This window comes from Anticarsia gemmatalis, chromosome 30, assembly GCF_050436995.1.
Source record: "Anticarsia gemmatalis isolate Benzon Research Colony breed Stoneville strain chromosome 30, ilAntGemm2 primary, whole genome shotgun sequence".
Lineage (NCBI taxonomy): Eukaryota > Metazoa > Arthropoda > Insecta > Lepidoptera > Erebidae > Anticarsia > Anticarsia gemmatalis.
Genome location: NC_134774.1, coordinates 1,474,937 through 1,497,552, shown reverse-complemented (window position 1 = coordinate 1,497,552; position 22,616 = coordinate 1,474,937). Strand labels below are relative to the sequence as shown.

The following is a 22,616-nucleotide window of genomic DNA, read 5'->3' as shown; positions in this document are numbered from 1 at the left end:
AGTAGTTTCTGAGATTAGTTTAAACAAACTAACAATCTCTGAGTAATAGTGGTATAGATTTTCCATATTTTTATAATGATAGTGTTAATGATATCTTATCTCTCGATAATCTAATTTTACAGTTAATTAATTTGATAATTAATAGGAAATCGGTCAAGATATTTCATAATTATTTAAATCTATTTTATAAGTATTTTAAATACTAAAGTAACTCTTTCATAGTTAACTGCTAAACAGATTATGGTGAAAATTATACGGACAATAGCCACCTTTCCACACACACTGTATCGCACGTTGCTAGTATGGTACAGTATAACGCCAGTGCTTGCAGCGCGCTCTGAGAGAGCGATGTTGGTCGCGGGCGCGGGGAGGTGAGCGCGGTGACGGCTCTTTGCTTTCTCCTTACACATGCGATTGTTGTTTCATGCGCGATAGAGTGTGTGTGTAAAGGTGGCCTTTAGTTGATATCCCGTGAAAGTACATGTATTGTGCAACTTTTTAAACAAAAACTCTTGCACTATTACTCTAGAAATGATAAAATAAATTTATACTGATACTAGCGGACCCGACAGACGTTGTCCTGTCTAATAAATTAAATATTAATTAAAAAAAACATTGTCCAGCGGACAAAATTGTGAATCTAAACCATTCTCAGATCCCCTTGAACACACACAAAAAAATTTCATCAAAATCGGTCCAGTCGTTTAAGAGAAGTTCAGTGGCATACACACTTACAGAAGCATTATATATATAAAGATTCTCAAAATAGTTGCATTTTTGGAAAATGGCATTCATTTTGCTTTCATTCATAAATTATAGAACAGCTGTAAACGAAAGATTACAACAGAGCACATTCTTTTAAAACGATTAGAGATTATTATTATTTGTATTTTGTAATCAGTGGTAACCCTAATAATTTACTGATATCGAAGTTTGTTTGATGTATTTAGTTCATAATTATAACTCGTAGATAATACTCGTGTTAGTTTAAAATAAATAATATTTGTGTTAAAAGTGTAAAATAATAATAAAATAATTAATAAAAAATAGTTTGACAACCCCTGTCTTAAAAGGTTGTTAACCACTGGAATAGAAGTGATTTGAATAGTGTTCTATTGTTGTTCGATTTTTGAATTTTATGTACTGGCTGGTTTGTGTTTTTAAATTTGGAATTTGAAGGTTCTTTTTACATTTCGTTTTGCGTAGGGTTTTTGAGTCGTTTTTTTATGGTAAATCAACTTTTGAACAATAAAAAATATTGTTATAAACAAATGATTTAAAACGCCCGCGACTTCGTCCGCGTGGAAACCCTTCCCGTGTATATCCCGATCCCTTGGGAACTCCGGGGTAAAAAGTAGCCTATGTGTTATTCTGGGTCTTGAGCTACCTACATACCAAATTTCATCGTAATCGATTCAGTAGTATTTGCGTGAAAGAGTAACAAACATCCATACAAACTCACAAACTTTCGCATTTATAATATTAGTAGGACTTTTTCTAGACAATTTGATAAGAATTTCTGTTCTAATAATTATCCTTATTTATATACAAACTAACAAATTACTTCTACTATTCGTCTTTTTAAAATAAGTTTTTTAAACTGCTTAGTACGGCCTAACCCCTCCCATATTGGGGTCTCCCCAAAATGAGGTTAGGCCTTGAGTCCACCACGCTGACCAAGTGCGGGTTGGAATATAACCATATATGTTTTATTTGCAATACTTAATATACAAGTTTTTAAATATAGTCCATAATTATAATTCAAGGTAATCGTGAATATTTTATGTAGTTTGAGATAAAATGGTGTTTTACCAATATTTTCTATCTTTTGGTTTGATTTTAATTGCGGTTTATTTTTTTCTAAACATAGGAGTCTATGTCCTTTTTCGGGTTTTGATCAATCATTTTACTTTATTTCATCGAAATTGTTTCAGTAGTTTAATGAGTAACAAACAGTTATTGTAGTAGATCAAAAATAAGAAGTGTGGATATTATTATTTACTAGCTGACCCGCGCAACTTCGCTCGCGTCATATTAGAAAAAATGGGTGATAATTTTCCCCGTTTTAGTAACATTTTTGTTGGTACTCTGCTTCTTTTGGTCGTAACGTGATGTTATACACCCTACAAGCTTCCTGAATAAATAGGCTTGCCAACAGTCAGACAATTTTTCAAATCGCACCAGTAGTTCCTGAGATTAGCGTGTTCAAACTAACAAACAAACTCTTCAGTTTTATAATATTAGTATAGATGTGCAAAATATAAGAAAACTTATATTATTATGTATTAAAGATATCAGATTTCTAACCCAAAATATAGTTTTTGAGTCTTTGCTAACTCATAAATATTATATAATCTAATTTAATAACAAAATTCAGTTTCTTTCCACGTAAAGAAATACTAAAAATCAAAACAAATATGTTTTTTATTTTATCGTTTGCTATAAAAGTTGATTTACTATAAAAATACAAGTTTAATAAATTATTTGCGATACGAAGTGGCGAAACCGGCCATGATGGTATTTTAATCCATTACTGTCCCACTGCTGGGCAAGGGTCTCCTCCCAAACAAGGGAGGGGTTAAGTGAGGTTAGGGCCTCGAGTCCACCACGCTGGCCAAGTGCGGGTTGGGGACTTTGCATGCCCTCAATCTATTAAACAAATTTTAGGCATGCGAGGTCCCATCACGATGTTTTCCTTCACCGTTATAACAAGTGGTAATTATTTCATAGTAGTATATAGAAAAATAGTAGTAGTAGATAGAAAAATAGGTTTTTATATTTCCGAGCAAATCTGTTTCAACTAATACATTTCGTAAATAATTGACCATGAAAAATCCACGCTGTTTATAAATTAAATATGTCATAATATATTCAATTTAAAAAGTAAAGGCTCATTAGAAATTATATTCGCTTAAACCGTATGATAATTAAAAAGTTTTGGGCAGAATAATCGATTCTTTTGCCTTTCGCAATCTGTAAATGGTAGAAAATAATATGACTGGTTTTTTTGTAAGGCTGGCAATTTACCCCCGGTTTCTGAGTACATTTAGCGGTAGTTTATCTATTCAATAGCGTTTTATTTGTGTGAGTTTTAACGCTATTGAATAGATAAACTACCGCTAAATGTACTTCAGAAACCGGGGGTTAGTCGTGTCATTATATCGGAGTCTCTCGCTCACTACACATTGTCACATTCACATGATTCTTTTGATTAGTACGTATATAAAAAAACGGCTTTTAAGTTTATTCGACGCTGTTCATATAGTCCCTTAAAATCAGCGTGTTGAAACCTACATACATTTTAGGGTTTTTATGGATTATTAATTATAGATTTATAAATATTAACTATCATAATTTACATTATAATATTATAAAACAAAATAACTAATTCAGATTGCTAATACATTACGTATTATTAATGACTTTGGCTGATATAATTAATAAATATATTAGACTAATAATTATAACTCGTTCCTTCTCACGAGTAACCAGCTTTTCGGAAATAAAATAAATATGTAACGATTTCAAATACTTGCAAGTTTAAGACAAAAGGATAATTTTGTATTAAAATTTTGAAATAAAGTAAATGATAATATTTTCCTTTTTAACTCGTTACAGTCCCTATGCGGTCTACAAATTATGAAAAAAAAATCGGGAGATATTTTCCCAAATGTGTCATTTATTACCCATAAGAATATATTAAAAATCGGAAAATATTCCCAAATATGTGTTTAAAAAAATCATCCAAATAAGTATTCCCAGCAAAAACATACCTTAAAAACTATACAAATAATCCCTCGATATTTCCAAAATACATACTTAAAAAGCACCACGAAATAAAAATCCCTTTTAAACCGAAATTACTTGTTTCAAAAGTGAATACCCTAAGTTTCTTATATGACATTTCATTTTGTATACTGGCTGTTTGCAAGTGTCCTTGGCTCACAAAAGGCGCCGCCATATTGCCGGGGGAACTGTCATCGTGACATTTAGAGGTTAATATAACTTTTTTATTTTTTTGCATGCGTCAAGGGTCTATACAAGCTTGTACAACGCCAGACCCACATGTTGGCCCCAATGCTATTCGTCCAACGTGTGGATCTAGAACAGTAGCTCCCAACCAGTGGAAGTCAAAATATGGTCCGCAAATGATTTTAAAATTAAAATTTTTAAGGATGATTATTTTTAATATACTTGCGAAGTGGTCCCTGCTAGCAAGAATAATATATAAGTGGTTGGACTAAGAAAAGGTTGGGATCCCCTGATCTAGAAAATGGCATTGGTCCCAACGTTGGGGCGAGGTAGCTGGCCGGCTCGTGTCGGTTTCATGAAAGGAATCTGCGCCGACGCTTGCGATCTGACGGGATAGAACTAGTTTATTAGCCAATGTGTGTACGCCTCACCGAGTTTGCAGTCCAACGTTGGTACGAGCGTTGGGACCAACGTGTGGAGCTGGCCTTAGTGTTTTACTGCCGTGAGGAGGTCGTGGGTTCGATTCCCACACGGAGCAATTTATTATTTGTGGATCGCAAAATTAGTTGTTTCGGGTCTGGTTGTACTTTGTGTCCGTTGTTTGTATGTCCCGACAAAAGAGCTATTTTGATTGCGGGAGTTGTCTCTTTAATGTTTCTTAATAATAAATGTATTAGTATAAAAGGTTTGGCATGCTTTATTGCTGTTGCGATTATTTTATTGCTGTATAGACCCTTCTTTTATATTTATGCATGTTTTTTTTTCTATTTTGTTTGTTTTTTTTTACGTTTCAAAATTAGGTATTTATACGGGTCATGTAATAGAGAGTGTACCTGTGTATTGTACAAGCGATACTATAAACAAACTCTTGCTCATATAGATAATATAGTCGAAGATCATATCTACAATATTTAATTTGATTGATCATGACAACTGTGTAATGTGGCAATGAGTCATAGATTTTTTGTTAGAATACTTATTTCATATCACGTGTATGTAAATGATTTTAATTTATTTGTAACTAGAGGCCGCCCGCGACTCCGTCCGCGTGGAAACCCTTCCAATATCCCGATCCCTCGGGAACTGCGGGATATAAAGTAGTGTGTTATTTTGGGTCGTCAAATTTCATCGTAATCGGTTCAGTAGTATTTGCGTGAAAGAATAACAAACATACATACATACATTCTCACAAACTTTCGCATTTATAATATTATTAGGATATGCAAGCTTGTCCTCACGACTTTGCTTTACAAGATACATACAGAAAATACATAAGTATTTGCTATGTTATTCTGATCTATATTACTGAAAAGTTTCATCGAAAATTGTTCAGTAGTTATTGCGTAAATTAATGCCCAAGCAGCTCTTTAGGGATCTTTAGGAGAGAGTAGCAAGTGCCGTATTTTGATCTCTACCTACTCCCATCAAAAAACGTATTAAAGAATTTTAAATCTTGCAACGTTTATGTCATTCGTATAATTGAAAAGGCCACCCATCCAAAACCCCGCCTCTGCTTAACCTGCACACGATCATTACTCTCCAGCGTGATTACAATCATTGAGTTAAGTCCCTCTTAAATCAATACCTGTACAAACATTTATAACATTTGTTGAAAAAGTCCACCCATCCAAATCCCCGCCTCATTGAACCTGCTTAACCGCACACGAACGTCACTCTACAGCGTGATTAAGTTCATTGAGTTAAGTCCCTCTACCTGTACAAACGACCTTTTATAACATTAGTTGAAAAAGGCCACCCATCCAAAACCCCGCCTCATTAAACCTGCTTTACCGCACACGATCACCACTCTACAGCGTGATTACAATCATTGAGTTAAGTACGTCTTAAATCAGTACAAGTATTCGTATAAACGGTTTTTTGCTCCTAATGAAATACTTTTATATGAGCCGAGACGTTAACGACTTTTCGTAGAATAGGTTGAGTTGCCCCCGGTTTCTGAGTACATTTAATGGTAGTTTATCTATTCAATAGAGTTTTTTTAATTTTGGTGGAACGCTAATAATAATGTCCCAGCCAATCCGGCTTCGGCGGTCAGTTTCATTAAAACTGGCCAATGATGCAGGACTTTGTTTATAGTGTCCAAGTGTGTGCACAATACACAGGTACATTCCTTCTCTCTCATATCCCGGTGGGACGGAAACCTGACACGACCTGTGAGAGGTCAGGCGCAGGACCGACTTTACCTGCTCTCCGAGGCACCGAGGTCTTTGACCTCAACTTCCTAACTCCGGGCAATTTCTAAGAAAATTCTTAACAGAAATTCTAAGAAAAGACTTTTTGGCCCGACCCAGGATTCGAACCCGAGACCTTACGCCTGGCAGTCGCATACACTATCGACCGCGCCACAGAGGCAGTCACGATCTGTCTTTCTATCGTATGGTTAGTGGTCAACCTAGTGTCAAAGTTGTTCAAGCCGGCCGAAAGGCCTTTGACCATACGATTAATCGTAGTCGTGTCGTTTACTATAAATATATTTCTAACAGTCTCTAAACGGATTATAGATTTTTTTGACGCGACAATGAAATGCAATGGAGTGATGTTTTTTCTATAACAAAAACTTTACCATGGGGTCAATGACTTTATATTTAACTTTACATATGATTATGTAATGTGTTCATTGCTTTTATAGTCTGGGTAGTGTTTATGATTGATGGCCACGAGGTTCGATTCCCGGGTCGTGTAAGGGTTATTGATTTTATCGTACTTGTTGAAGTTTAAAACTATTTTGAAATATTCCTAATAGTACGTTTGTTTTGTGTACCTTGTTAAATTAATAAATAAATATTAGGACACTAGCTGCCCCGCGCAACTTCGCTTGCGTTACATAAGAGAGTGGGTTATAATTTCCCTGTTTTTGTAACATTTTTCGTTGCTACTCCGCTCCTAATGGTCGTAGCGTGATGTTATATAGCCTATCTAGCCTACCTCGACAAATCACACGGAACAATTTTTTGTTCGATTCACAAATAATTGTAGGTCTGGTTGTACTACCCGTTGTTTGTATGTTTGTAAAAGTCCCCGCGACACAAGAGCAAATCTTAGTGCGGAAGTAAAAAGAAACTACTTTCATAACAAAATACATCAAAATTGATTCAGTCGTTTCGCCTAAAACGTGAAAGACTTACCTGGATTATCAGACTCCACATCAAAGTGTATCTGCGCCCGGGCCGACACACAGAGACGGTAATCACACGTGTCACATCGCACGCTCAGGTGCCACATGCCGACGAAAGCCTGGTTCTCTTGCCGTGGTTGTGATGCTGGGAGAACTGCTAGGCTGTGGACGAAAGAAATAAATAAGACTTTTAAATAAATATTATTGGACAACTCACACACGGCCATCTGATTCCAAACTAAGCAGAGCTTGTACTGTAACCAGATAACTGATAAACATAATTATTTACTTCTAAATACATACTTATATAGATACATTAACATCCAGCCTCAGAACAAATACTCGTGCTCATCACACAAAGATTAGTCCCGGGTGGTATTCGCCACGCGCGGCGCTACGGTTATTGCGGTGACCACTGTAACCACTGCGCCAAACGTGAAACCGCCAAATTGATCACCATCATCTTTGGAAAGAGCAATGTACCTATTTCATAGTAGCTACGAGCAAAGTTAACCCTAGTCGGTTCTTCCATAAAGTTTATATTTCAATACTTACGTGTCCATATCCAGCTGGCTTCCAGGAAAGACGAGGTACACGTCTCTTGGTGACATACCAGCAGTCTTAGAAGCTGGTGAGAACATGGCTACCGATGTCGCGTTGTATAGGTCGATTTGAGGAGCTGATGGAGAAAGGGTTCTTTAGAATAATTGTTTTAGGATCTTGGATATAAGATGGGGAATTTTAAGTGGGTCGTGACGATATTGGTAAAGTTTAATTTTTCCACGCCAATACCCGTTATATTAAAATAATTTTAACCCATTAATGTCCCACTGCCGGACAAGAGTGTCCTCCGAAAATTAGTCTACCACGCTGCTAAAGTGCGGGTTGGGCATACCTTCAAGAACTGTGTTAAAGAATTCTCAGACATGCAAGGTTGCATCACGATGTTTTTCTTCACCGTTGGAACAAGTGATAATTCTTTCTAATACATACATAACTTCGAAAAGTCATTGCCAAGGTATCAAACCTGTGACCACTTATATTATTACGTGGGAGGTACCAACTTGGCAACCTTGCTCGGTCGCTTGAAAACTAAAATTGTTGAGTATCGAAGATTTACGTAGCTTTGTGTAAGAAGGGCCTAAGTTGACATTCACACGACTATTACTCTAAAAAAATACCTTTACCCTTGAACTTAACCCGTATCGAAACTAAAATGAAATAATTTTATAAGTACACTTAATTATATTCATTGTGTTCAAGCATACTTGGCTCCGGAAGTGGGTTATTGTGAATAATCATATTTCATTGGGCTATCGCAATTTGTTCAGCAATTTTGTATTGTTGTTCCACCGTGCCACAAGGCCGAGATGATAGACTGTACAGATTGTGCAATTTCGTGAGAATTTTTATGGTGGCTATAGATTGATGAGGTCAGGCATAGCCGAGTGGTATGAGTTGGTAAACAGTGAACCTTCCAAGTTATGTGTGTACTAGCTGACCCGCGCAACTTCGCTTGCGTCACTTAGGAGAATGGGTCAAATTTTTCCCCGTTTTTGTAACGTTTTTCGTTGCTACTCCGCTCTTAATGACCGTAGCGTGATGTTATATAGCCTACAGCCTTCCTCGATAAATGGACTATATAACACTGAAAGAATTTTTCAAATCGGACCAGTAGTTCTTGAGATTAGCGCGTTCAAACAAACAAACAAACAATCAAACAAACAAACTCTTCAGCTTTATAATATTATAGTATATATAGTATAGATTAGTATAGATTAGTATAGATTAGAAATAATGATCACTTGTTACAACGGTGAAGGAAAACATCGTGATGCATGCCTAAAAAAGTTGCTTAATTCATTTCTTGAATGCAAATTCTCAACCCGCATTAAGCCAGCGTGATGGACTCAAGGCCTACCCATCCCTCATTGCGAGAGGAGACCCTTGCCCAGTAGTGGGATTTAAAGGGTTAAATTTATTATGTAAAACTAGCTGACCTGCACAACTTCGCTTGCGTCCCATAAGAGAGAATAGGTGAAAATTTTCCCCCGTTTTTTTTAAATTTTTCGCTGCTACTCCGCTCCTAATGGTCGTAGCGTCATGTTATATAGCCTATTGCCTTCCTCAATAAATAGGCTATCCAACAGTAAAATCAATTCGCATCGTAGTTCCTGAGATTAGCGCGTTCAAACAAACAAACAAACTCTTCAGCTTTATAATATTGGTATAGATTACTAACCATCATTAGGCGGGTACAGCACAGCGTGTTCCACGGCTCCCTCAATGAATATCCTCAACGCTGTCACTCCGTTTTCCACTGGTACTCCCAGAGATATGGCCTGACCACCTCCCCGACGGACGACTAGCAACTGTGAAAGAAAAACTTTTGGTTACACACAAATATCTTTGTATGTATAATTCTTCTGTAAGTGTGAATGTTACTTGACTCCTCTTAAACGACTGGACCGATTTTTATGAAATTTTAATGTGTGTGTTCAAGGGGATCTGAGAATGGTTTAGATTCATAATTTTGTCCGCTTGACAATGGTTTTTTTATTATTTTTTACAAATAAAAGACGTGTAGACAGGACAACGTCTGTCGGGTCAGCTAGTATATATATAAAAGAAAATGATGTTATTTACACTACTTATAACTCAAGAACGGCTGAACAGAAAGTTAGTTTAGTTAGCGGTCAACCTAGTGACAAAATAGTTCAAGCCGCCCGAAGGCCTTTGACGTGGCTTAACGACTGTTGAATTGACAACAACCGGGACCGACTTTTTACGTGGTTCCCGAAGAGATTGAATGTTGTACTAAACACGTGACTCCAAGGTCTAGGAACATAGACTAGAGGTTAGTAATGTTATCACACGTCTATATTATTGTTCAGTCTATCTATAATCTGGTTCATTCAATAACAGTAGCTTTTAATAGAACAGGAGATATTTTAGCTTGCGTAAAGATTTTTATTAGGAAAAAGACCCGTATCCAGGAGCAAGTGTGCCTAGGTTTATGTATATTTTTTCCTATAAAAGAACAGTTTTTGGCTTATTTATCTATATCTAAATGATGAATCTAAAACAATTTGTTAACGGAAAACGAATGCTGCCGTTTTGCTTATTATTACTGTAATGAACTCATCTATGTTTCTTAAAAAGGTCTTTAATAATTGACTAAGCCGTTTTGAAGTAGTTTATTTATATAACTAACGCTATTTATCTTGACGAACTCATGTATTCTTTACTAAAAGTTACTAAACTATATTACTGTAAAAGTTTCATTAAAATTGGCTAAGCATTTCCAAGTAGTTAATCTGCATTACCCACGCTCCCGTTAGCGTATATGATATCTTTCCAACTCATCTAACTTCCAATAAAAAAAACATGAACGTTTCTAAGATATCTCCACACAAACATAATCATCGGAAACTTTTGAGTATAACTAACTTTATCTACATAAGTATGTATTTAGAAGTATACAAGTATGTTTTTCAGTTATTTGGTTACCATAGTACAAGTTCTGCTTAGTTTGGAATCAAATGACCGTGTGTGAGTTGTCCAATGATATTTATTTTAAAGTACTTACATCAAATTTCTCGACTTCCACTTCAGGGTTCAGTTTCCCTCGCCTCCCTAGTTTAGGGTCTGAAGGGTTCCATTGTTCTAATTCTGCTTCTCCCGCCAAATTGCTGGAGCCGTCTACATCCTGAAAAATAATAGCAATATTAGTATTTATTCGATCTTCAAAGCCCTGCCTTGTTAAGACGCCATGGCGGCGTCGCTGGCTACGTATCCAAGCAGTTAATATTGAAATGTATGTCACCTAACTCCCGTGGCGACGGTGTGGCAACGTGACATTTCAATACTAACTGTCTTAGTGAGACAGGACTCTTACTCACATCAACATCTGTCGTCTTGGCCACTTTTTTTTAAAGAAACCCCCGCACTAAGAATTGCTCTTGTGTCGCGGGGACTTTTGCAAACATGCAAACAACGGACACAAAGTACAACCAGAACCGAAATTTTATTTGTAGATCGAACAAATAATTGTTCCGTGTGGGAATCGAATTCACGATCCGGTGTGGCGACCTAAACCACTGCGCCACGGAGGCAGTCAAAGTATAATTTAAACAATTATTTTTGGAAGTCATTAGAAAGTTTGGCGTTAATCTAATAACCATTGTTTTGTAAGACGTGACTGTAAAATAACAATAAACTAAAAATAAAATATCTTCATTAAGATATAGAAAGTACGATTATTATGGCTGCAGATTCTATAGTCTACGCGTAGTCGTGGGTTCGATTCTTATATAAAAAATGTTTTTTTTTTTACAACTACCGCACTAAGAATTGCCCTTGTGTCGCGGGGACTTTTACAAACATACAAACAACGGACACAAAGCTTGTGCTTTGTGCCAAACCCGAAACAATTATTTGTGGATCGAACAAATAATTGTTCCGTGTGGGAATCGAACCCATGACCTCCTGACGCAATCGTATTGGCGTGGTGATCTAAACCACTGCGCCACGGAGGTACCCAAAAGTTAGGCCTTGAGTCCACCACGCTGGCCAACTGTGGGTTGGGGACCTAACTACACCTTCAAATCTATACTATAGTTTGTTTGTTTGTTTGAACGCGCTAATCTCAGGAACTACTGGTCCGACTTGAAAAAATCTTTCAGCGTTAGATAGCCCATGTATAGAGGAAGGCTATAGGCTGTATATCATCACGCTACGACAAATGGGAGCTGAGTACCAGTAAAAAGTGTTACAAAAACGAGGGAAATTTTAACCCATTCTCTCTTATGTGACGCAAGCGAAGTTGCGCGGGTCAGCCAGTAACATTTAAAAAGCAAAACGTTGGTATACTTCATACACCGTACCTACACCTTCAAATATGTATAGTACTTACAATGACCTGCAAAGGATAGGGTATCACTTCTCCCTCGGTATGTTTGGAGATATTCCTCAGTGCCTCCAGACCTTCCTCGTCTTCAGACCCTGGGTAGTTGGGGTCTGTCCATAAAGTGTACACCTGGAGACAACAGGTTTAAGGCACTTTAAAATTGATATGTTCAGCATTTCACTAATAATAGGGTTGTTGTACGTTCAACTACATTTTAGCGCATTAGGCGATTTTTTTGAAGAAAAAAATCATCCATGTTTATGTCAATTTCGGGTCCACAAATATGTCTAAATCAGATTTAAATAATAATCGATTTATGCCCAGTTTCTGAGTACATTTGGCGGTAGTTTATCTATACAATAGCGTTTTTTATATGAGTTTAAATGCTGTTTAATAGATAAACTACCGCTAAATGAAACCGGTGGTTAGCGTTTTTGCAGACACTTGCATTTATAAAATTAGTTTAGACTAAATAGTACATTAAATATAGGTTTAAAAAGGTAGTACATTTAATATAGGTTTAAAAAGGTATAACATTAATAAAAGTTAAAAAAGATAGTACATTTAATGTAGGTCTTACAGCAGAAACCCTTAACCTCTCAAGCGCCCGGCCACCGTGTCACTGTTAAATGTTCTACCCCCGTCAAGCGCCCCGCCACCGTGGTACGGCTAAACGATCTTACATTTAAAAAACGTAGAAACGAAATGCTAAAGCTATGTTTATTCCTTTCAAACATATTTGACATTGAAGCTGATGAAACGAGACGACGATCTAATGCACACACTTGAATAAGTGGTTGATATAGGCCAGAGAGCACCTTAAACAACATCTGACCCAACGACATGTTCCTTTATGACCAATGTTGTAAATCCTTTTTTTAACTAATTTTAAAGATTTGAGTATATTTTACAGTTGGATTTTAATGTCATTATTCATTAACTACACGATAAGACCTTTCGTCATATTATTTTTTTTGCCTAAAAATATTTTTTAGACTTTCTTCAAACACATGCCTAAAGCACAAAATATTCAGATTAAACCGACTATTGTACTACCACTATCAAATATTATTTGTGGTTTATTTTTTTAATCTATAGCAAATTTTATGTAGATTTCAAATATATAAGGTATGACTAGGGTGTTAGTATTAAAATATGACGGAATCGGCGCTTAAACGCCAACCGCCAATTCAATTTCGCGCGCCATTTTTGGCCCGGACGCTTAACGGTATATTTGAATTTTGACGTTGGGGCGCTCGAGAGGTTAAATAGTCGACTCTTACCTTCAATCTCTTCTCCACCACAGCCCTCAAGGCTAAAGGTAGTCTGTGGGCATCTCCTGCGGCACCATCAGTGATAACGAATAGTGCACTATCATATGGCACTAGTTTCGCACCGCCGATGAGAGCTCGCATCGTACCGTCGCCGCGGGAGTCTGTGTTTACGCCCTGGAAAATAACGTGAACATAAATTGTCTTATACAAAAAGCGGATCGCTACATACAGCGACATCTAATGGAACGAGCGCACAACCATCAACGCGCAGTGTGACTGACGTCACAAGTCCTGAATCGCGCTATCGAAGTTTGCACTGCAATTGACTATATATACAAGTTCCCGACTACAACAGTCGGGTAGCCTAGGCCCACCAGGCATGATCACCTCGCCTGGTCGGAGGATCCTCCCTTCGTGCTGGAGGAACATGATCACCTCGTTCCTCCACAACTAGCTTTTCGCCCGCGTGCAATTTCACCCCACTTGGAAGGGAATTTCTCTCTTAGTGCTCCTTTACACTTGCTAAGGAATGTTCATAGCAAATGTCAAGTATGTACGCTCAGTAGTTTCGACTGTGCGTTGTCCATCAGTGTCAGTCAGTAACTATTTCTTTTTCTAGATAGGTTGGTGCAAACGTACAGTAACTTTCTTCTAAATGTATCTAGTTAATTCTACACTATTTTTTTTAGTTAACTAGTAATCTAGCCCGACTTTGTCCGGGTACAGTAATTTTTTTCTCGTTGAACGGAATCAGCGGGAAAATAATACCCTGTGGGATTTTTGATCCCATATCAACCTTGTCCCGACAGTTACAAACATATTAAAAAAAATCCAATTTAGTTGATCTTTTGAAAAGTTATTTCGATGGTTCATTTTTATTTATATAGATTGAAGATATAAATGAAGAATATTACCTGATATTTCAATAGCAGCTTAGATAAAGCTTCAGAGACTGTCTTCTCATGGCTTACATAGCAGTTCGGGTTTAAATTATGTTTTGACCTCCAGCTGACCCCTGCAAACAAAAAAAACAATATTAATAAATATTACTCAATTAACGGCCTCCGTGGCGCAGTAGTTAAGGTGGTCGCCACTGCCGTTGCGTCGGGAGGTCGTGGGCTCAATTCCTACACTTTTTCACCCGAACTGGGATTGGTAACTGAGACTTTAACGTGGTTATCAAATTAACTACCAACCGCGCCACAGTCTTCTTATCATATAATAATATGGTTAGTGGTCAACCTAGTGTCAAAGATGTTCAAGCCCGAAGGTCTTTGACGTGACTTAACGATTGTCATCTTAGTAGACAACAACCGGGACCGACTTTTTACGTGCCCTCCGAAGCACGGAGACGCCCAATACAAATACCAATATACGGTCACCCATCTATGGAATGACCGCATACTCAACCCACAGATCGTTAACCCACCGGTGAGCGCAACTGCCAGTAACTATGTATTACATAACAATAATAGTTATATATTAGTTAACATACACGATTCACTTTCAAATAACTCGGACTTATAGTAGAGATTACTGCTTTTTAGGGTTCCTTATCAAAATGGTTAAAATGGGACCCTCTTACTAAAACTTTTATTTATAAGTTTAATCGCTATTGAATAGATAATCTCTGCATCACCCCAAGGTAGACTGGCAGAAAATGCCTTTGGCATTAAGTCCGCCCTTATACAATTTTTGTATAAGAAGTTTAAATAAAATAAAATAAATAGATAAACTACCGCCAAATGTACTCAGAAACCGGGGGTAAGACTTCGCTGTCTGTCTGTCATCAGGCTGTATCTCATGAACCGTGATAGTTAGACGGTTGTTTCACAGATGATGTATTTCTGTTGCCGCTATAACAAGAAACACTAAAAACCAGTCCTACATATACATCAAATGTAATTGTTTTCCTAAGTTTCGGCGTTGTTGGTTGCACTCGCCGTAGTCGCAGGCTGATTGAAGCGTCAGGCATTTTATGATTAAATGCGTGTTCGCGTTAATTCCCGTATTCAATTATACACATGTAGATGCTTGAAATAATCACAGAATATATGGATGGTACGGAACCGTACGTACGCGAGTCCGACTCGCTCTTAGCCGGCTTTTTTATTTAATCTTTTTTATGTCAAAGAAATAATTTGACCCACTTTTATTTCTAAAAGACTGTTAATAACCAATCATTAAGAAAGTTTAATATGTACGTATACTTTGTACGTAACAACACACCTCTGCTTACACCTTAATTAACCCTCGACGCAAAAAGAGGGGTGATATAAGTTTGACGTGTGTGTGTGTGTGTCTGTCTGTGGCATCATAACTCCCGAATGGATGGAGTGATTTCAATTTAGTTTTTTTTGTATTAAAGGTTACTTATCTGCGAGTGTTCTTAGACATGTCTGATGAAAATCGGTTGAGCCGTTTAAAAGTGGGGGAGGCGAGGAAATTTGCTCAGATGGGGTCTCAAATAGCTTCGTATGATGAGAAAATTGGTGGTGGGAATATTAGAACTGCTTAACCTTACTAGCCAATCTATGAAAAGAATGAAAAAAATGGGGGGTTTTTTAAATTTTTTAATTTATTGTCATAATAAGTGTTACTGAAGCTCTTATAGCCAGTTGCGCTCACCGTTCGGTAAACGATCTGGGTTAAGGCCGTCTTTACGCGGGAAGATCATCGTATGCCCGAATGTGTCTATTCTATAATAATAATAAATAAATATTATTGGACAACTCACACACGGTCATTTTATTCCAAACTAAGCAGAGCTTGTACTATGGTAACCAAATAACTGATAAACATACTTATATACTTCTAAATACATACTTATATAGATACATTAACATCCAGGCTCAGAACAAATACTCGTGCTCATCACACAAAGATTTGTCCCGGGTGGGATTCGAACCCACCACACGCGGCGCCACGGTTGTTGCGGCGAGGTGACCGCTTAAACCACTGCGCCAAACGTGCAGTTAACACTATGTTCAACAGACCTTTATTTAAGACTAGTTTTTTTACTCGGCTCCGTCTTGTTTTTGCTCCAATAGCAATTGGAGCGTTAAGGTTTACGTAACAAGGTTACCTTTCCAAAACTTAAAATAAATCAATGCTTCATAGGTTTGTTTAAAAGAGTTAATTTGATTTGAGTACGATTCTCATGTTTTTTCGACCATTAATTCACTCTGTTCGGGATTAAAAATCCATATTTAATATCATTAATGCAAAAGTAACTCTGTCTGTCTGTATGTTACTTAATCACGCCTAAACTACTGAACCAATTTGCATGTAATTTGGTATGGAGATATTTTGGTAGCGGACAAAAGACATCGGCTACTTTTTACCCTGGGAAAATGACGCATTTCCATGGGAAAATTCAGATGGCGGACACAGTCACGGGTAAAAGTTAGTATTATATAAACTGGTTCTAAATACATATAGTAATCGATTAACATGTGACCTTCAATTATAAAAAGAAATAACGCATTAATGTCCCACTGCTGGGCAAGGGTCTCCTCCCGTAATGAAGGAGGGGTAAGGCCTTGAGTCTACCACGCTGGCCAATTGGGTTGGGGACTTTGCATACCTACAAGAAAACTCTCAGGCATGCAAAGTTGCATCACAATCATTTCTAATACACACATAACTTGGAAAAGTCAGTGTGTTGCCTCGGGTTCGAACCTGCAACCACTTGCGTGGGAGGTACCAACTTATACCACTCGGCTATCACTGCTCTATAATATTAGTAGGATAAATTTATTCTAAAGGATTAAAAACATTATCTAAACTGGTTCTATATACAAATCGATACACACATGACCTTCAACTATATATAATGTTTATTTATTAAATATATTCAGACATTGAACTGAGATATCGTTTTAAGTGTCGCAAAAATTATATAAACGACTTTTTTAAGTTATGTGTGTATTAGAAATTATCCTACGAATTCGCGTAGTTATCCCGTTTCTATCTATACTAATATTACAAAGCTGAAGAGTTTGTTTGTTTGTTTGAACGCGCTAATCTCAGGAACTACGGGTCAGTGTTAGATAGCTCATTTATCGAGGAAGGCTATAGGCTATATATCATCACGCTACGACCAGTAGGAGCACAGTACCGGTAAAAAATGTTACAAAAACGGGGAAAATTTTGACCCATTCTCTCTTACGTGACACTAGCTGACACGTTGCGCGGGTCAGCTAGTAATACTTTATTGCTGGTCCACTCCTAGACGTAGCGTGGTTATGTGTGTACCCTACTAATATTATAAATGCGAAAGTTTGTGAGAACGTATAGATGTTTGTTACTCTGTCATGCAAATACTATTGAACCGATTACGATGAATTTTTTTTACAAGAATTGCTCTTATCTAAGCGAATCTAAATAAATTTTTGCAATTTTAATATTTACTAGCTGACCCGCGCAACTTCGCTTGCGTCACAGAAGAGAGAATAGCTTAAAATGTTCCCCGTTTTTGTAACATTTTTTACTGGTGCTCTGCTCCTATTGGTTGTAGCGTGATAATATGTAGCCTATAGCCTTCCTCGATAAATAGGCTATCTAACACTGAAATAAATTTTCAAATCGGACCATTAGTTCCTGAGATTAGCGCGTTCAAACAAACTAACAAACAAACAATCAAACAAACAAACTCTTCAGCTTTATAATATTTCTTAGCAATTTTAATAATATTTATAACTGTTGTGAAAGAGTAACCTTGCACGTTTAGACATAAAATATTCTAAATCAAATAATTATTACCGATCTCGTTAGTCATTCGTTTTGGTAGATTAAAATTTTATACGTTAGTTAAATATTTATGTTGAAGTTATTTTAATTATTACGCAAGACCTAATGGATTTGAAAAAGGAGCTCTTGGCTAAGTAACAACAGTCGCACGTGTCGACTTTTAAAGTTAAGCTACGCGTGCCGAGGTTGGTATTTGGATGGGTGACCATATTGTATATAACGAGTTCCTCCGTGTGTCGGAAGGCACGTTCAATAGTGGGTCTCGGCTGTCATTTTCAAAGACTTTTTTACTGCCGTTACGAGCAGACAGAAGCTTGAAAGTCTGACAACTAGTCTTACTGAGGGGTATCGTGTCATAACCCAGGTAACTGGGTTGTGGAGGTCAGATAGGCAGTTGCTCCATGTAAAATACTAGTATTTAGCTGCATTCGGTGAGACTGGAAGCCGACTCCAACATAGTTGGAAGAAATTCTAGGCTTAAAAAAAATATGTTTTTTTGTATATTTAACTGTTTAAATCGGACGAAGCCGGGGCGGCTAGTCCTACTTATCGTACTAATATTATTAATGCGAAAGTTTGTGAGAATGTATGTATGTATGTATGGACGTCTGTAACTCTTTCACGCAAATACTACTGAACCGATTACGATGAAATGTGGTATGGAGATATTTTGATACTCGAGAAAGGACATAGGCTACTTAATCCGGGAAAATTACGCATTCCCAAGGGAAAATGGCGGACGAAGTCGCGGGTAAAAGCTAGTAATCTATATAAATCATACCAAGGCTCTAAGTTGCCTTTACACTTGACATTGGTGAATAACCTCTAAAATTTAACGCAGACGTACATTTCAGACTCAGAAACAAATGTATGTTATTGTATAATATAATGTACATTTAAATAACAATAACTGTGGCGAAATACACACGTATGTATGTAAAATTATATCTGCGTGATATTGTTCGAGTTGCGAGTGAATTTTGTTCAGAAGTTCTGAAGAATTTTCATGTTTGAATGCTGTTTTGACTGTTTCGTTTTAGTTTTATGCCATCAAAAACATTCTGTAATAACCTCAAGTCTCGCAGCTCGGTCTATCTGCCGTAAAAAGTTGTGAGATCTATATAATACCAAGTCGATTAATCTATTTAGTCACTACTTAAAGGACCTTCTGTCTGTAAAAAAAATACGTTTAAAACAAATGGACCGACCTGGCCATCGCATGATTTGATTATTAGTATGTATCACACTACACAGCACGACGAGAAGTTTAATGCTCCTGAAATGTTAATGGCGAATTTGTGTATTCATGCGATGACCAAGTCGATCTATTTGTTTTAAACGTAATTTTTTTGATGATGAGAAGTAGAAGGCTAATAAACGTCGTATAAGCTCTTATTATTTGAACTGCATTTTGTGACTGTACATAGGTCTTGGACTAAAGTTTGAGGTTTGCATGAATTTTTCTGTTAAGAATTTCTCAATAATTGCCCGTACTTAGTTGATGTCGTAGACCTCCGTGCTTCAGAGAGCACGTTAAGCCGTCGGTTCTGCGCCTGACCTCTCTCTGGTCGTGTGTACCGTCTCACCGCACTATGAGAGTGATGTAATAGAGAGTGTACCTGTGTATTGTACACACAACACTATAAAGAAAGTACTACACTGTTGGCTGGTTTTGATTAAAATGGCCGCGGCAGCCGAATATAGGCCAGGAGATAAGATTTAATACTGAGTTCTTTAACATTTCTTTTGTATACTAATTAATAATTGTTTTCTTTTGTTACAGGTAAGAATTTTGAACTACTTTTCTCTAGGAGTTAAGGTAAATTTTTCAAGTCTAATATTAAAAAACGCTTGAATATATGCGGCTCCTGTGACTCAAATGTTAAAGTAGTCACCACGCAGCTACCTTCGGGAGGTCATTCGATTATCTCAGGGAACAGATATTTATGCGATTCACAAATAGTCGTTTCGTGTGATTGTACTTTGTGTCCGTTGTTTGTATGTTTGTAAAAGTCTACGCGACATGAGAGCAAAACTAAATACGGGTGTCTTTAAAAAACCGTTATATATTGCTACATTTAACCACAAAAACATAAATTTTATTGCAAAATTTGTACTATGGACTATATAAAAGTCACGGCCCTGCATCGAACCCGGAAGTAATTGACAGGACAATAATAAGTCCTTGATACGTGACCATTGAACATAATTACACTAGCTAGTTATCGATCTATTGTTTTTTTTGTATAATTAGATGATAATTTATATTGTTAATTGGTTTGCGAAGATCAGAAGGCAGTTTGTTATAAATTCGAACTTTTTAAAGACAACTCCCGCACTAAGAAATTGCTCTTGTGTCGCGGGGACTTTCATAAACATACAAACAACGGACAATTGTGCCGTGTGGCAATCGAACCCACGACCTCCCAACGCAATGGTAGCGTAGTGATCTAAACCACTACGCCACGGAGGCAGTCAAAGAAATACATACACATCATATCGGTAATGTCTTGTAAAAGATCAGATTCTCGTAACCGGCAGTTTGCAAGATGTATGGATGTGAATGAAGCAAGGGAAGTTTGAATCGATCGTAGCAAGTGACGTTCTTTGGCCCCCACCAACCTCTATAGGAAAAAGTCTTGAATTAGTGTTGGTGCTCATCGTATGAAATTGTACTTCCCGCACATTCCCCCTTTTTACCCATTCCGTGAAGGGGAGGGGAATCTCCAAGATTCCTCTCTTACTCCCCGGTTTTTGAGGTACATTTAGCGGTAGTTTATCTATTCAATAGCGTTTAAGCTCATAGCTAAATGTGCCTCAGAAACCGGGCAATAGTGCTCCTCTACACTTACTAAGGAATGTTCATATCAAATGTCAAGTTTGTACGCTCAGTAGTTTCGACTGTGCGTTGTCCATCAGTCAGTCAGTAACGGAATAGTTTAATATGTATAAATTCAAAACGAAGAGACCGAGACCCTTGCCCAGCAGTGGGATATTAATATATATTTAAATTTTCATTTATATGTATATTAGATTTACAATATAACACTAATTTATTTTGCTCAAACACAATATTTTGAAGGACGTCACAAGATCCGTTCAAGTTTTTTATGGCACTCGAACGTAATATAAATAAATCTATATTTAATATTACTTGACATCAATAATGATTACTTGAGACATGGGGAAAAACAATAATCTGGGTAAAACCCTGCTAAGGAGATTCATAAAGAATTTCGTTATTTTTTAATTAAATCACGCTTCACTTCGCCAAAATGATATTGGTCTGTTTTTGGGTATACCACTGTTGATCAGTGGGATACCCAAAGATCTCAGATTTGATTCCCGGTTCGAGCCAAGTGCTATTAGTCTTTTTTAAGTAATATTAAGATATTGCTAACTAATCTATCTATCTATATATATAAAAATGAAACCCACGTCACGTCACGTCACCGTCACGGCATCACGCGTGAATGGCTAGACCGATTTTACTAATTCTTTTTGTGTTGTATTTGTTATTATTAGGAGAAGGTTCTTACGAAAATCTCTCAGAAATATAAAAAAATAGACATTTAATTTTGCATATTAAAAAAAACGCGCGTAACGAATGTCAATGTTATTAACAGTTATAGACTATATTGAAAGAGCATCGTTTGTTCGGAAACGTGGTTACTAAGGCGGTACAAAGTTCACCGGGTCAGCTAGTAAATAATAAATGAAATTGCTTACCATTTTCGTCATACCCCATCAGACACACTCCAGACAGATTCAAAGCGCTGCTGTTTAGATCAGTCCAGACGGCTAGCGCTCTGTTCAGAGCTGATGCTCGCAGCGGTACGAGGATGCCTATAGGAGACCTTATCCAGGTGTCTTCGAGCCAGCCGCGGACGATGGAGCGAGTGGACTGGGGAGGGCTTAGCACGTGGGGGTAGAGCCGTTCTGGGTCTGGAAAAGAAGGTGGTGTTAGTATAAGTAGCTATTTTTGTTGCTATATCGTATGGTTATTTTTTTTTTTTTTTTTTTTTTTTTTCTTTTTTCCGTTTTATTTTATCGTATAGTTAGTGGTGTCAAAGATGTTTAAGCCGCCCGAAAAGCCTTTGACATGGCTAAGCGGCTGCTGTCTTAGTGAATAACAACTGGGACCGTCTTTTTACCATCCGAAGCACTTAGACGCTCAGTTCAAATACCACTATGCAGTCACTCACCTATAAAATGACTGGGTCAAGGGTTAACTATTTGGATCTATACTAATATTATAAAGCTGAAGAGTTTGTTTGTTTGTTTGAACGCGCTAATCTCGGGAACTACTGGTTCGATTTGAAAAATTCTTTCAGTATTAGATAGCCCATTTATCGAGGCAGGCTATAGGCTATATATCTATACTAATATTATAAAGCTGAAGAGTTTGTTTGTTTGAACGCGCTAATCTCGGGAACTACTGGTCCGATTTGAAAAATTATTTCAGTGTTAGATAGTCCATTTATCGAAGAAGGCTATAGGCTATATATCATCACGCTACGACCAATAGTAGCAGAGTACCAGTGAAAAATGTTACAAAAACGGGGAAAATTAT

At 37.1% G+C, this 22,616-nt stretch overlaps 2 protein-coding genes across 3 annotated transcripts in view; one reads left to right on the top strand and one right to left on the bottom strand.

Annotated features, from left to right (window-relative positions):
- The window catches only part of PAPLA1 (Phosphatidic Acid Phospholipase A1), a 108,733-nt gene that overhangs the window by 16,528 nt on the left and 69,589 nt on the right, over positions 1-22,616 (top strand). The gene's annotated exons all lie outside the window — the stretch shown is intronic.
- The window catches only part of LOC142985454 (uncharacterized), a 57,245-nt gene that overhangs the window by 14,212 nt on the left and 20,417 nt on the right, over positions 1-22,616 (bottom strand). Inside the window, exons 4-11 of one of the 2 annotated variants that reach the window (XM_076133643.1) lie at positions 21,773-21,988; positions 14,206-14,306; positions 13,301-13,465; positions 12,024-12,146; positions 10,698-10,817; positions 9,351-9,480; positions 7,664-7,787; positions 7,119-7,270 (exon numbers count right to left, since the gene is read on the bottom strand). In XM_076133643.1, coding sequence (XP_075989758.1) covers positions 7,119-7,270; positions 7,664-7,787; positions 9,351-9,480; positions 10,698-10,817; positions 12,024-12,146; positions 13,301-13,465; positions 14,206-14,306; positions 21,773-21,988 — 1,131 coding nt within the window. The remainder of the gene's footprint in view (positions 1-7,118; positions 7,271-7,663; positions 7,788-9,350; positions 9,481-10,697; positions 10,818-12,023; positions 12,147-13,300; positions 13,466-14,205; positions 14,307-21,772; positions 21,989-22,616) is intronic. The other variant, XM_076133644.1, reaches the window with a different exon arrangement.